The following is a 14,997-nucleotide window of genomic DNA, read 5'->3' on the forward strand; positions in this document are numbered from 1 at the left end:
TAACTTTTATTTTCCTCGACCCGGAATATGTCTTAGAGTGCGTTTATTAGCTGAAAATTACCAGCAGTGTAGCTAGAAGGTATTTACAAAGGCCACCAAAAATCCTTTCCAAGAAGGATCGTTTGTATGTTTTTATTAGTGCATTGAAATGGCATTGCCAGGCACAGGACACATGAATACTCGTTCAGCAGTCCCTTGTCCCATTACTGAGGGTAGAGTTCCACTAGCATTGCATGCCCCTAGAAATGGAGAGAAAGAGAGAGAACGGTCACAGAAAGGACTAGGTGTTACAGGCAGGAGTCAACAGGAGATGCCCATCTCCCGCCCTTATTAAAACAAAGGTGAGGTAAGAGCCCAGAGCCGATTCACCACCAGGATTTGCTCTGGCAGCTCCGTGACAGCACAGGGCTGCTCCGAGTGCCGAGGCAGCAGCCCGGCTGATCAGCGCACCACGCTGCTCCCAAGGCAGCTCGTAAAGCACTCAGTGAGGAGAGAGCCAGGGCCAGGCCCTCGGGTTACCCACCCGGGCTGGGTTCCTACAGAACGACCTCCAGTCAGCACAACGCTGAACCAGGGCTCCCATCCACAGCCTCGACTGCTGACGGCAACCAGGCACAGCCCATCTCCCACCCATTTTTCTTGTAAAGATCTTTCTTCCCAAGATTTGGAAGGATGACCCTCGCCAGCCAAAATCTGGGAAGGTTTTGAGAGCCAGCACACAAACCCCGAGAACATGGCAGAAACCTCTCCTTCCCCTGTGTATCCCACAGGCAGCAACACGCTGCATCCCCGGGTGATTCTCCTGCTGGGCCAGAGGGACTCGTAGGTGGTCAGGGCGGAGGGAGCTTCCAAGGGAACAGTGACAGACCCCACGGCATCATTACCTGCCCTCCCGCGGCACAGGCAGCAACCAGGCCATACTGCCCTCCCTCCTTCTTCAACCTGTGGGCAGCAGTAATTGCAAGGCGGCAGCCAGTGGCACCGAAAGGATGTCCCAGCGAGAGGGAGCCGCCCCAGGTGTTGAACTTCTCCAGAGGAGGGGCTCCAACCTGCAGGAACACAGAGGGACACACGTAATAATCGCCTGTCTGGAAAGAGACTGCGACAATACCGAACCCCCACAGCCAGCCTGGGCTGCTGGGAAGCGTTCCTCAGCATGTGCAAGTGCCTGATGATGGCACAGAACTACACCAAAAGCTTTACTGCTCCACCCCCAGTCAGGCAGGTACAGTCCGTGCTGTCAGAAGGAATACAGGAGCTCTGAGCCCCAGCCGCTGCTTTAATTCCTGCCTCGCCAGCAATCCCTGCTGCGGCTCTAGGTCTCCACCTGCTGGCAATGGGAACGCCTCCACGCCCACAGAAACTTCTCACGCTCGGATTCACCGGCCCAGAGCTCCAGAAACGTTACTGCCCCTCACAGAACATGACAGCAGCTCTAGCCACGACGTGGAATCCAACAATGCTGAGTATAAACGAAATACAAAGACATCCTGGCTGCGTGCTTACCTTTGACTTCCTGCCCATGTAGTTTTGTGCAAACCAGTCTGAATCCATAGCTTTCAAGTTAGCCAGTATCTGCCCCTGAAAGGGAAGGGAGGGCAGACTTTAAGGAAAGCCTACGGACAGTGCTAGCAAACAGGAGATACCCCAAGATCAGCTCCAGCCACAAAACTAATACAGCCAACTGAAAAAAGCATTTTACAGGAGCAACTCCGTTAGCCGACATTAACTCAACCGTAGAATCACAGACCTTAAGGATCACCCAGTTCCAGCCCCCTGCCATGGGCATGACCCCCGCCCCCAGCCCAGGCTGCCCCCAGCCCCATCCAGCCTGGCCTTGGGCACTGCCAGGGATGGGGCACCCACAGCTCCTCGGGGCAGCCTGCGCCAGGGCCTCGCCGCCCTTGGAGGGAAAGATTTCCTCCTTATACATAATCTAAACCTACCTTTTTTTAGTGTAAAGCCATTCCCCCTTGTTCCATCACCCCACTCCCTGAGAGAGTCCCTCCCCAGCTCTCCTGCAGCCCCCTTTAGGTACTGGCAGGCCGCTGTAAGGTCTCCCAGGAAGGAGCCTTCTCTTCTCCAGGCTGAACAACCCCAACTCCCTCAGCCTGTCTGTAGGAGAGGTGCTCCAGCCCCTGGACCATCTCTGTGGCCTCCTCTGGACTCGTTCTAATTCTTCCATGTCCTTCTGGTGCTGGGGGCCCCAGAGCTGAGCGCAGGGCTCCAGGTGGGGTCTCACAAGAGCAGAGCAGAGGGGGACAATCCCCGCCCTCGTCCTGCTGGCCACGCTGCTTTTGGTGCAGCCCAGGGTACGGATGGCTTTCTGGGCTGCAAGCGCACATTGCCGGTTCACATTGAGCTTCTTGTCAACCAGCATCTCCAGGTCCTTCTCCTCAGGGCTACTCTCAATCCATTCCTCACCCAGCCTGGATTTGTGCTTGGGATTGCCCCGGCCCAGGTGCAGGACCTTGCACTTGGCCTTGTTGACCCTCACGAGGTTCACTCAGGCCCACCTCTCAGCCTGTCCAGGTCCCTCTGGATGGCATCACTTCCCTCCAGCGTGCGGACTGCACCACACAACCTGGTGTCATTTAGCTAGAAAAAGACACTGTCCAATTAGCAAGCCATGTCACCAAATTAACACATCCTAACCTGTTAGTAGATGACCTGCAGAAGTGGTTTCCTTCATACAAGGATCTTGGTGACTTAAGATTTATTTTTTTTTTACATGGTTTCTTGAAGAACCTGTACTCCCTTGGTGACCTCAAGCAACATAAGCCATCCTTCCAATGGATTGTGTCAGCACATAAAATGTTGGTTATTAACTATATATATACTCCACTTACATATCTACATTCAGGGAAGATCTTAACAAGTGCTTTCACCAACACAGAAGTGAAAAAACAAAAGTCTGTCTACAGAACGGCATTTTACAGCTAGAGGGAGCCTTGGTGTTCAGAGATACTTACAGCAAAGGCTTCATGGAATTCAAACACATCGATATCAGCCATGGTTAGACCAGCCTTCTCCAGCACTTTGGGCGTTGCATATGTTGGACTGAAGAAGAGATAAGAACCAGGAGTCGCACATGAATACCTTTCCTCCCATTATCATTCCCGTTTTTCCGCAGGAAGCCACATTACATCCCATCTCCCTAGGATGCACGGTACGGCTCTCTGCCTTTCCCACTCTGGCTGAAACAGCCCCAGGAACTACCACCAGCACCAACGTGCTGCGACGCCCCCCAGCAAACCAGGGTGGATATTTCTGCCACTGCTGCTCTCCCACGTTAGCCACCCGCCCTGCCAAGCCACACCTCCCACACCAGCTCTCACACCTTCGTGAGAAGGCACAACAAGAAAAAATAGGACCAAACATGCAATGGCAAGTCAAGGCCGTTGTACAAGTTCGGGCTGTTAGGGGAGGCTATTCGTCATCGCCACCTACCCCAGCAGCAGTTGGTCCTTTGGGTCCTGGGACACATACACAAAGTCCCTGCAGAGGAGAAATGCTGTTAGTAACGGAAGGAGGAGAAGGAAACGAGAGCGGGCTTCAGACCCCGCATACAGCAGCCCCTCTGTTACCTGAGGTAGGCCTTCGGTTTGTACCCCATCGCCAGAGCCTTCTCTTCAGACATGATCAGCATTGCCGAGGCGCCGTCTGTCTGCAACAGGCAGAAGAACCCAGTGAGGCCGCTGCCCGACGAGCGGGCGCACGCCGGGCACAAAAGGAGCCTGACAACCCCGCGGAGCAGCCCCTAAGAGAGACCCAAACATAGCCAGGGCCGCCAGGCTCTGCCACAGCGCTCCAAGATTTGCAAAGCTGGCTTTGCTGTTACAGAATCACAGAGTTGTAGGGGTTGGAAGGGACCTCTGGAGATCTTCGAGTCCAACCCCCCTGCTAACAGCAGGTTCCCAACAGCAGGTTGAGCAGGAAAACGTCCGGGCCACTGCGTCCCCATTGCTTGCCTTGCCGAACTGAATCCCCAGGTTGCACTCCCGTTTGCCCGAGCTACACCCACAGGCCTCACGCGGGACGAGGATTTTATGAGGAATTATTTATTTTCCAGCACGTGCAGGAGCCCTGTGACACAGGACAAGTCTGCCTGACTGAGCGGATGGACAGACAACCTCCGAATGATGGAAGCACACCCTGCTGGAGCACCTCCTTACAGTCCACGACTCCCTCTGGTTTCAAGCAGGACAAAGGTGCCCAGCTGCACTATCGGTCCTTAGGACCAAACACACCTGTTCATTCAGCCCCATCCCCAAACTGGGGTATAATTCTGGGATGCCAAAAGCCACAGGCTCAACACACTGCAAAAAGGAACATCATGGCCTTGGCAACATGATCACTCCTTTCTGGGATAACAGTCCAGCCTGGCCTACAGCTCTGCTGCGTGCAGCACACCGGCAGTGTTTCAAGTGTTCCTAATACCAAGGCTATGGCATTATCAGGCCTCTGCGAGTCCCCCTGAACCTTAAGGAGTTGGTATCACTGCTGCTTTAGCAGCAGTTGTGCTCATCACAAACTGTGGGACAGCCTTTTAAACACACGAGAAACTGTCAGGGCTGCACGCAGAAACAAGACTGTGCCTTCAAGCTCTTTGTGGGAGACTGCCAGTGGCAATCACCCTCTGTCGAGTCTCAGGAACTGGGACCCAGACACACCTCACCTAATTCAAAAAACTACTTTAGATTTCAGCATGGTTGATGGTTGGACTTGATGTCATCTTGAAGGTCTTTTCCAACCTAAATGATTCTATGAAAAGAGCTTAGCTTAGAAGCCTTAGAGAGAAGGCAAGGAGCATACATGGAAGAGGGCTCCATCACAGATGTGCTAGAGAAATCTCCTCTTCCTCTCTGCGCGTTACAGGGTAAGCCCTAACGTGATGAGCTTAGTCCAAAACTACCAACTTCTAGACTTACAACGTGATTGATCTCATCCTGGAACAGAATTTCTACAAATCAACCCCAGGTTGCTTTTCCAAGAGACACAGCTATGGAAAGGCAAACATGTAAAAAGAAGCAATTTCAGGGGCTTAATTCTTGACTTGAAAACAAAACAATCCAGTCCCCAAGTTCACTACAAAAAAAAAAAATCTTATAGCAGGTGATACCACAAAGGAGACAACTCATTCCCGCAGATTACACCAGCTGAGTCTACGTGCCTGTGGAGGCAGAGGACAAACCAGAGTTTCCTCAGCTGGCTCACGAACACCTTACCAGGAAGGATGAGTTGGCAGCTGTGACAGTTCCATATGGTTTGACAAAAGCTGGCTTCAGCTTGCCCATCTGCTCCATTGAGGAAGGGCGGATCCCATTATCTTTGGTAACCGTATCTCTGCCTGTTGATGATTAAAAATAAAGTTCAGCAAACATGAATTTGTACATCAGGACTTCAGAAAAAAAATCAGAAAATTATGCTTTTTATGACAGATTGGAGGAAGAAAAAGGGAAAATCCATTTGCAGTATCAAGCTATTTAACATGGCTAAAAATATCACTTAAAAATTGAAGCTGCTTTACTTTCTCTTTAAAGACCAAAAAAAAAAATGAAGTGCTACGGTCTATCTACAATAAGGAAAAAATACCGCACAGAAAGCCCAGTTGATAAAAAGACTTTAAATAGAGATTATAAAGCCTAAATTGGAGAGCTGGATCTAAATCAGTATATGCTTATGTGCCAAGTTTTGAGGAAGTGAGAGGGCTGGCAAGAACCAAATACATGCATCTTTAGCTATACTGACTGCTTAAACACACCAGCTAACAAAAAGCACCAATTCTAGTATAAAGACAGCATGAAACTGCAGAACTGTAAAACCAAGGTCTCATTAGGAAACTAATTTGGGGCACTTTTACTCTGTACTTAAAGTGCCCAGACCGTTTCACATCCGAGCAATGACTGTGAGGCCTGGTGAACTGGGGTCTAGCAAGTGGATCATGTTTTCGATGTTCCAACCCAGCACCTGATTCATCAGACCAGGACGAATTTGTTGCTTATTTCTATTTGTTGTTGATAGCTTGGAGTATAAAAATCAGTTCTGATTTTCCTTGCTCTATCATCACATTAGCAAGGATACAAGATGGATACTACAAAATTCAGATATGCAAGGATATGTTTATAAATTCAGATATGCGTATCTAGAAACAAGCTCTTTTAGTAGTCTTCCAGGGAGCCAGAGAGGGCGTACCAAAAAGTTAAAATCTGTAACATACACGGAATGTTATGAATTGGTCCCCAGTGCTTCCTCTCCTCTTCTTAATAAAGCACTTCCTTATTTAACTGGTGTGTGCTAGCAGTGAAATACATGCACTTTTACCTGGCACTTTGAAGGGTACCACATCAAGCAGCAAGCCTCCGTCCTGGGCTTTCTTGGCTAGCGTGTGAGAGCGGAGGGCGTACTCATCTTGCTCCACACGGGAAACTGCGAAGGCAGCAGCCAAGCGATCAGCAGAGTGCCCCATGGTCTCGCTGGTGGAGAACTCGGCCACAGCTGGGAGCTACAAAAAAAAATAAAATAAAGTCAGCACACAGAAATGCCTCTCCCCGCAGCAGTTACAGGTGGTTTACGAAACGCCACTAAGTTCGGAAGCTGGTTAAGCCCCGCACTCAGTGAACGAGGCCCTTCCATTCCTTCAGCTGAGCTGTCGATATTAGAGCTATGCAAATAACAGGCGGCACCGTACGTTTGATCGAGTCAGTTCTGGCATGAGAAGAATCGTCACTTTCAAAGCGTATGATTTCAGAAAAAATGGATAAAGTGAGATCCAGGCTGCAGCTAAATCCAGGGGTTTGAGAACCACGCTGGATATGCACATGCTGCTCTGTGAATGTAACAAGGGCTCCCCAGGAGGGGTGACTGGACTTTTTGGGCCAAGATTAACCTATCCTGGGTTAATTAACCTATCCTGGTTAAAAAACCTATCCTGGGACCTTAAAAGCTTCTGCAAAACACCTCCACAAGCAAAGCCAGAGACAGCACGTGAGTTCAGCTTAGCTTTTATTCTTCCGGCAGCACCCAGGAAATCCCTGCATGCATTTAAGTCTGCAATTTTAATATATTATTTAGACTTTGGATCTCATCTCTGCTACATGTACACTGTGCTTCCCTGCACTCCAGCTAAAGGTGACCAGCAGGAGAGACACGCACGGTTTTCTTGTGAAGAGTTTGGTGGCGTTGGAGAGAAGTGCTCTTCCTCCCAACCTCCACCATGCCGTAATTCACCTCCCTCATGACCTCAGAGAGAGGCAAGAGTGGCCCCCTCTACAGCAGGCCCCTGACACTAACCAGCAGGCTACCCGTTCTCATCGGGGCCCAAACATGGGAACTGAACACATTCGGCACCTGGCACGACGTGACTGGGAACAGCAATCACAAGGAAATATTTAAGAGGCATTAATCAAACAGTAACTACATTATTATACTAAGGATGCGCCTTTCCTGAGCTTCATTTCCACTTCATTATTTAGGAAACAAGAATTCCTCTGATGCTTTATGACAATGCCATGAGCTACGAATTGATGGAAAAAAGCTTCCATTTTTTAGTCTCCAGCACACAATTTGGCCAGGAGCCGCAGGAAGAGGGAGGAGGCTTGAAATGTTGAAGTAAATTAGGTTTCCTGAAGACCAACATGTAAGAAGACAAAGTCAAAACACAGCGGAGAGTCACGAATGCTACAAGCTGCATCAGACAACTGTAGCTTTAATGTAAATCACAGAGATCCAATAAAGGAGAGCCACGGGAAGCCACCTTAGCCCTTTTTAAATCCATGTATGCTCTCCAGTGAAGCTAAAAAATTACCTGAGCCAACTTGTTTCACACCTCCTTATAAAACGGTTTAGTTTTTAGATTAGTAAGTTTTAATGGTTTTTAATAGCGTCTAAATGCCTGCAAAAAAAAAAATACCTCAGGAGCAAAGTAGTCAGGGCGAATTTTGGAAATCACAGCGAGCTTTTGGCCCAAGGTCTTGGCTCGGTTCAGAGTGAGCATAGTCTTCCTCATCTTCCTGCTGTGACGAATGGGAACATCCGACATTAACTCCACACCCCCTGCTACGACGACATCGCACTGTCCAGCTGCGATCAAACCCACGCCTGCAGAAAGAGACAGCTTGCCATGAGGGCTGTGGGAAGAAGCAACGCTTACCTCATTAGTGCCTAGGACGCTATATTTTATGTCCTTCTCCAGCCTCCGGCTTTGGCCAAGGGATACAGCACGTGTTTAACTGAGATAGAGCAGGACAAACAGACATTTTATGAAGCACACTAGTTTTGTAATTTTGCTTCCTGTCAGGCACAGTGTGGGAGAAGAGCATTCCCAGTGATGCAGGATACCAGTTTTTTTCTCCTCTGCCCAGGCTTAATCAAAGATGACAGTAGCCTGAAAGGAAGCGACTTCCTTATCAAGATTTAGTCTTTACCTCCCAAGCTAACTCAGATACTGAGCAGAGGCTGTGGCTGAATGCAAACAGGGCCAAGCTGCTGGCAGGCCAATCGCAGGTGCTCAGTTTGTAGTGCATTTTGTTAGTTCACAGTCTTTCTTCTGTTCCAGAATTTCTTCGCCTGCTTAGTTACGTTCACTAAGCAGCGTGAGCTAGCTGAGGGACGGAGAGGAGTTGCCAAGCTCGGTTTCAAACCACAGCTTGTTCTTCCAGCCAACGTACCTGTGGTCATAGCCTGGTTTGAAGAAATGCAAGCCATGGTGACTGTATGGGCTGGAGTTTTGTCAGAAAAGCCAGCTCCCAAGGCAGCCTACGAGCGACAAAGAACAACTGTTAAAACCTGCACCTTTTGCTCCACGGGGCCAGATCTGCCTCCTGCCCAGCAACACGCCTTTGCAGACTAAGCTGAAAACAAGCACCTCGAGGACTTGTTAGCGTTAGGTCAGAGGTTGGACTAGGTGATCTTGGAGGTCTCTACCAACCTAGATGATTCTGTGATTCTGAGTTCCCACTCAGCCAGCTACTGCAGCAGCGATTCCCCTCCCTGGACTCTGGGAACTGGAGAAGGCAGCTGTCCCCCTCTCAGGGCTCTCAGTCAGGCTGTGTGATCACCAGGGACAAACTAAGTGCACGCCTCATCACTTTGAGAGAGCTTTCAAGCACCTAACGTGGCCTTTGCTTCACATTATTTGCAAAGGTGGCACGTGAAAAGAGTTATTTAGAGCCCTTAGGACAAGGCGCTGCGAGTTGCTTCAGCCAGAACAGAAAACATCTGCAGTTCAGCAAGCAGTCTCGTCTGACCCAGCACAGGAAAACTGCTCGCAGCAAGACCTTCCCTAGTTGAGACGTGGCCAACTGGTTTAAAGTTCACCACTTGTTCCCAAGTTAAAATTAAACCGCAGCCTCATCTGACTGGCAGGTGACCAAAGCAAGTATTTGCATACACAAGGCTAAAGCTGCCGATGGAACTGGGGAGCCTCATAATCTCCGAACCCTTTCCAGCACGTTACGTAATCGTTTTGCCGGGTTGCAGAGAATAACAGAAAATCACATGCCACCCGCATCACATTCCTGCAGCAGACCAACCTCTTTCCGTGTATAACGCGCGAATTGGGCGTTCTGCCTGCCAGAAGGAAGGGCAACTAAGCTACTGCATTTCGGATCATTCAAACGCTGCACCTGACCAGGCAACTGAAGTAAATAGATACAAAGCAATCCATCACAGCATGCTCTGGTCCTCCCAACTTATTTGGACACACCAGCCTTTGAGTCTGATTGGTAATTAGAGCTGAGTGATCAGCAGTCACCAACAAAAGCTTCCCTTTCAGGCAAGAATCAAGCAGAGGCTTCAGAGAATTAAAACATGCTTCATATTGGGCAGATTTCAACAAGGGGCAGAGCCCCATACAGTTACTTGTCTGCCAATACTGGCCCAACTAGCTTATATTCCTAAAGCCAAGGTACACTGGACTTTTTTCGCAAGGGCTTGTTATCTTCATTCTAGAAGAATGAAGAAACAGAAGAAACAGTGCACGTAACCCACCTCTCTGGCAACATTGCTCGTTTTCACTTCCTGGATCACCGTGCCGTAAACAATGTAATCAACAACATCCTTTGGGACACTGGTCCGGTTCAGCAAACCCCTAGGGAGAAGACAGAAACAAGGAGAATTCGTACCGTGCAAGCAACGGCGTTGCCACAAGCCCTCAAACATCTATCTGCCACTAGCTTGGCTGGAGAACACAGCAACGACGGGGCTGTAGCTGCCAGAGGTCCAAAGGAAATCTTGCGTGCCCAGGTACTTAATGACAAGTGCAACTGACCACAGGCTGCAAATAATTGTAGCGGTATCACGACGCTTTATTACCTAATTTCATGAAACCAGTCACTATCTCCCTCCAGAAGTGCCTGTCAGTATCCTCCCCAGTTTGGAGAATTGTGACATCCAAATTGTAGGAAGAAGGCCCCAGAGAAACCAAAGCCCATTACATTGGTGTAAATGTAAAGCTTCCAAAGAGACACAGCAAATGAGCAGTGCATTTTTCCAGCTCACTGGGAAACATATTGCATAATTTGCTACAACATCCTGGCAAATATGGCAACACAGGAAATTCCGTTGTAGTGATTAAGGACAGTGGGATTCAGACAGCTTCACGCACTGCGACCCATCAAATAAAATGAAAATACAGGCACTTCCATCAAGAATTTCTCTCCAGCAGCACTCTAGCCTCCCCCCACCCCAACGCCCAGGACACAGCCCCCAGGCAGCATTAACAGCCCACCTGCCAACCACAGTAGCCTGCCCTGGCCAAACGCAGCACTCAGATTCGACATGACTGCACCCAGCCTCCCAATCCTTCCTCGGGCCTTGAAATCTCCTTTCCTCCCCGGTAATGCCTTCTTTCTTCTCAACAGCACTTTGCCCTGCACCTGAACAACAAAAATCCCACTGCTAAAGACACGCAGCTCTTGTCAAATCACTACAGAATGCAAGGGACAGGAAGGTGGCGGAATTAGCTGGCTGCTCTCGTTGCCAGCTTTCTCTCAATTGCAGACGGTTTTTCCCTTGAATTTTAAGCACACCTCAAGAGTAGCCTCTGTATTTAGAAAACTACGCAGTCAGAATTCAAATTAACTAGTTGTTCAAGTGAGACAACAATGAAACTCCCTGTCACCACACTTGTACTCATGCCCATTGCAAACCTTGCTGCTCCAGCCACCTACTACGGCAGCAGCTGACCGAGAAAAACGAAGTGCTGCTCAGAGACAAGACCAGACAGTCAGCTCTGCGCGTGCCACCGAGCCAACACCAGGACCCCAGCAGTTCTACGAGAGTTTTCTGGGCTTTTTTAGCATCCCGCATACTTACTGCAGCGCTGCTCTGGCTAAGTCATGGGGCATGAGATCCGCATATCTGGAAGATAAAGAAGAAAGGCAGAAAATTAAGGGCAATCTTCTTCAAATCGTACTTTTTCCATAAAGACGGGATAACCGTCAGCAATCTGTCATTTCTGGGCTTGCAGGCATAAAAAATAATTACATTAAGATGACAAGTAAGGCAACTTTTTTCAAAAAATGATTCTACTGTTAACCAAGTGAGCGGGCATTTTCTTATTTTGTACTTACGAAGTGCCAGACTGCAAAAACGGAATACGGACGCCCTCCACCACAACAATGTTCTTCACACCACTTTTGGCTAAGGTCTTCTTACTCTTAGGCTGGACAGCTAAAAGAGAGGCATACCTAACCGTTAACGAGAACACCATCAAGCTTAAAGCTGTTAAAATTAACAGAAAACTATGGAAAATGTTGTCTTTTAGTGCATAAGTCAAAAGCACTGTAGGTAGGACACCTGGGCTGTGATCTTGTCTCTGTCTGGTTAATTATATGATCTGTGAAAGTGCTTTAACAACTCAGTATTTCCCTCGTCAGTCGAGAGATTCCTCTACAGCTACACCGAGGCAACAGCACGGCAGAGAACCAAGGCACAAACTCGCAGTCTCTGTTACCATCGGCAAGAGCAGCGCAAGAACAGACACCTCTAAAAACGCTGCACAGCTTCTAAAATGAGTGAGGCAGACCACACTCAAAGCCCTGCAGCCAGAATAAGGCCTCACGCGGTCTCTCACTGCAGTGCAGCAAGGAGCACAAACAGCGATCCGCAACTGCTTGCAGATGTGCTCTTACTGCACGGTGACGGGGAGATACTTCGTGACCAGTCAGCGCAGCTCAGGAACTAACCAACTTGCACTTCCCTGGGAAAGCAGTGGCAAAGAGCGCGTTCAGTTACTGCAGGTAACTTGCTACTTTTCTTTAAGGCCTCCCGTGATTCCAGGGTCAAGATGAAAGCAGTGTCCCGATGCAGCACCATTCACCAGGCCACTGCCAGAGCTCTTCCGAAGCGACGATTAAGAGTTCAGTGACAATTTCATAACACAATCAGGCCTGCAAATCTTAGCAAGCATTTACAACATGGGGCAGCTCCATTTACAGTCCATTAAAGCACAAAGATACTTTTTAAAAAAAGTGGATAAAATCCAGCTAAACACCATGCTCAAGCAAGCAAAAGCACAAGTATGAAGCTCCGGCACTGTTCACGGGTTTTACAAGGCTCTCTGTACAAAGCCAAGGAGGTAAGGGGGAGCTACTGTTTAGGTTCCTTTCCAAAATCCAGGCAGCTCAAAGCATCACAGCCACCTGAGCAAGCCCATGGTGACTCCTAGAGCCCCAGATCACCCCAACTGCCCAGAGAAAGACAGAGCTAATAGCCCGTGTAACGGCGCAGTCAGTGGATCCACTAAGACCCGAGCCTCTTACTGGTCTCACTGGACATCAGAGCTAATCTCGCAAGCTTCCCCTAGTCAGGGACAACCCCGTCCTGTCCTGGGCAAGAGATCTGGTTACCCCTCGACAGCCTGTAATGTCCTGGCTTAGCTTTTCAGTTTAGACACCAGAAATCGTAATCCATCAGGTGAGGACACGCTGTGAGCTCTGCAATGGGCACAGCTGCTGGGGGCGAGGGGCATTCACGTGTTTTGGGGGACTCCACTGCAGTGCTCTGCCTGTAGTTTTACTTGTTGGCACCTTCTGGGGGGGCACTCTTGATCTACTGCTGACTGCACTGCGCTTCTGAGATCTGTGCAGGATGAGACGCGTCTGGAACAGGGAGGCAGCTTCACGACCTGCCTGTTAGCACAGACCCACTGCGATGCCTGGTGCCATCACCTTACCTGCAGCCTGCAACTGTGGAGAGCAGCTGAGCGACCGAGCGACTGAAAAACAAGGAAAGGAAAAGAGGATCTGTCAAATCTTAAGTGTTAAAAACATTTCCAGCTTCTGTAAGAAACATTAAAAGTTAAAAAAAGATAACATCACAGTAAGACAACTGCATGCACCTACACATCTGTGAGATATTTTTTATTTCACTCTGTTCAAGAAAAGTGGCGTAGTTCATACTGCCAGGGTAACACAAGATTCTTCCCACACTGGAAGACGTGGGAAGGACAAACATGTCAGCAATGGAATCCGTTGTTTAAAAAACAGATGACAACGGAACAAAGATTCAGCTACAAGCATCCACTCCAACCCTAACACGGAAAACGGAACTTTGTGACCTCCCAGTTCAAGCCTTTAATAAATGCAAAGATACTTACAGACCCTGGCAGCCCATGCTGAAGAAGCAGGGAGGTTCCGGATGGTGTGGGTCAGCATGGAAGTCATTTTGATATCTAGACGTGGGAAAGACCGCTGTTAGTCCAATCTGACCTCTTCAGAACAACTTCAGAAGAAGCAATCTGCCTGCTTCGCGCAGCCAAAAAAGCCAAGAAAGGGAAGGTGATCCAAGGGCAGCTGAGAGCAGCGGCCCAGAGAACTACTTGCTGTTACTTTTCAAGCAGCATCTAACAGACAAGGAGACCGGGTTGTAACCGTGGCCTGTTATAACGTTCTGCAAATAAACACCGCTCTCCCCGATGACCCAGCCTGCTACTATCAGCAGCCAGGGCAGCTTCAGGCTCCCCCCTCAATAACTGTTCCACCGCTTCCCCCTGGAAAATTGTCCCAGCGCCCAGCCAGTATCACTGTCAGCGTGACTCGCCTGACGCCCTCTCCTTGGCACCGTTTCACGCCACTGCCCCTAATTTTAACTGCTGGTGCTAACCCAGTAACTCCTGTGGCGTTCTCCCTGGGGAGCAGAACGAGCTGGGATCCAGCACCCCAGGCTCCACCTGCGGCCCATCCCAAAACAAGATCCCCAGCCCTCCCCACACACAAAGCCTCGTCTGCAGCTTTTCCTCCCCAGAGTGAATCCCAGAATCATTCAGGTTGGAAAAGACCTCCCAAATCACCTGGTCCAACCACCCCCCTACCACCAATGTCACCCACTAAACCATGTCCCTAAGCACCACATCCAACCTCTCCTTGAACACCCCCAGGGACGGTGACGCCACCACCTCCCTGGGCAACCCGTCCCAATGCCTGACTGCTCTTTCTGAGCAGAAATGTCTCCTCATTTCCAACCTGAACCTCCCCTGGCACAACTCGAGGCCATTCCCTCTGATCCTATCCCTATTTATCTGTGACAAGAGGCCGACCCCCAGCTCCCTGCCGCCCCATTCCCTCACGTTCTCAGCAGGGCAGCACCGCTCCCTCCCCATAACACCCATGCCCCAGAGGCCTCCCTCAGAGCCCTCCCTCAGAGGCCTCCCTCAGACCCCTCACAGCCCCCCCATTCCCCCCCCCAGCTCCCCACAACCCCCGGGACACCCCCTAAGGAACCCCCCCCACGGTCTTGCCCAGCCCTGCCCACCACCAAACCCCCCGGTACCCCCCCCACGTACCCCCTCAGGGACCCCAGAGCCCCCTCACGTACCCGAAACCCCCTCACGGGGCCGCCCCCTCCCCTCAGCAGCCCCCCAGCAGCCCCCCCCGCCCGGCCCCGCCGCCCCCACCTGAGCCCACTCACCCCAGCGCCGCCACCGCCTCCCCTCACGCAGGCCCCCGCTCCCGCCCCGCCCCCGGGGCTGCCCCGCCGCCCGCCTGATCAACGCGC

General features: G+C 50.2%; 1 protein-coding gene across 2 annotated transcripts; it reads right to left on the minus strand.

The window, feature by feature from the left end:
- Positions 1-118: 118 nt before the first annotated feature.
- On the minus strand, positions 119-14,957 carry LOC136786303 (trifunctional enzyme subunit beta, mitochondrial). 2 transcript variants are annotated; one of them, XM_066995214.1, is made up of 16 exons: positions 14,911-14,957; positions 13,601-13,675; positions 13,178-13,219; positions 11,574-11,673; positions 11,317-11,361; positions 9,991-10,090; positions 8,670-8,757; positions 7,913-8,100; positions 6,325-6,505; positions 5,229-5,350; positions 3,588-3,667; positions 3,451-3,498; positions 2,973-3,060; positions 1,507-1,581; positions 885-1,049; positions 119-239 (listed from the first exon to the last, which is right to left on the minus strand). In XM_066995214.1, exons 2-16 carry the CDS (start codon positions 13,665-13,667, stop codon positions 204-206), a joined length of 1,425 nt encoding a protein of 474 aa, XP_066851315.1. In that variant the 5' UTR covers positions 13,668-13,675; positions 14,911-14,957; the 3' UTR covers positions 119-203. The 2 variants fall into 2 exon arrangements, with proteins under 2 accessions (XP_066851315.1, XP_066851316.1); XM_066995215.1 differs by lacking the exon at positions 14,911-14,957 and adding an exon at positions 14,818-14,842.
- Between the last annotated feature and the right edge of the window lie 40 nt (positions 14,958-14,997).

The sequence above is a fragment of the Anser cygnoides genome, chromosome 3 (assembly GCF_040182565.1).
Source record: "Anser cygnoides isolate HZ-2024a breed goose chromosome 3, Taihu_goose_T2T_genome, whole genome shotgun sequence".
NCBI classification, from domain to species: Eukaryota; Metazoa; Chordata; class Aves; order Anseriformes; family Anatidae; genus Anser; species Anser cygnoides.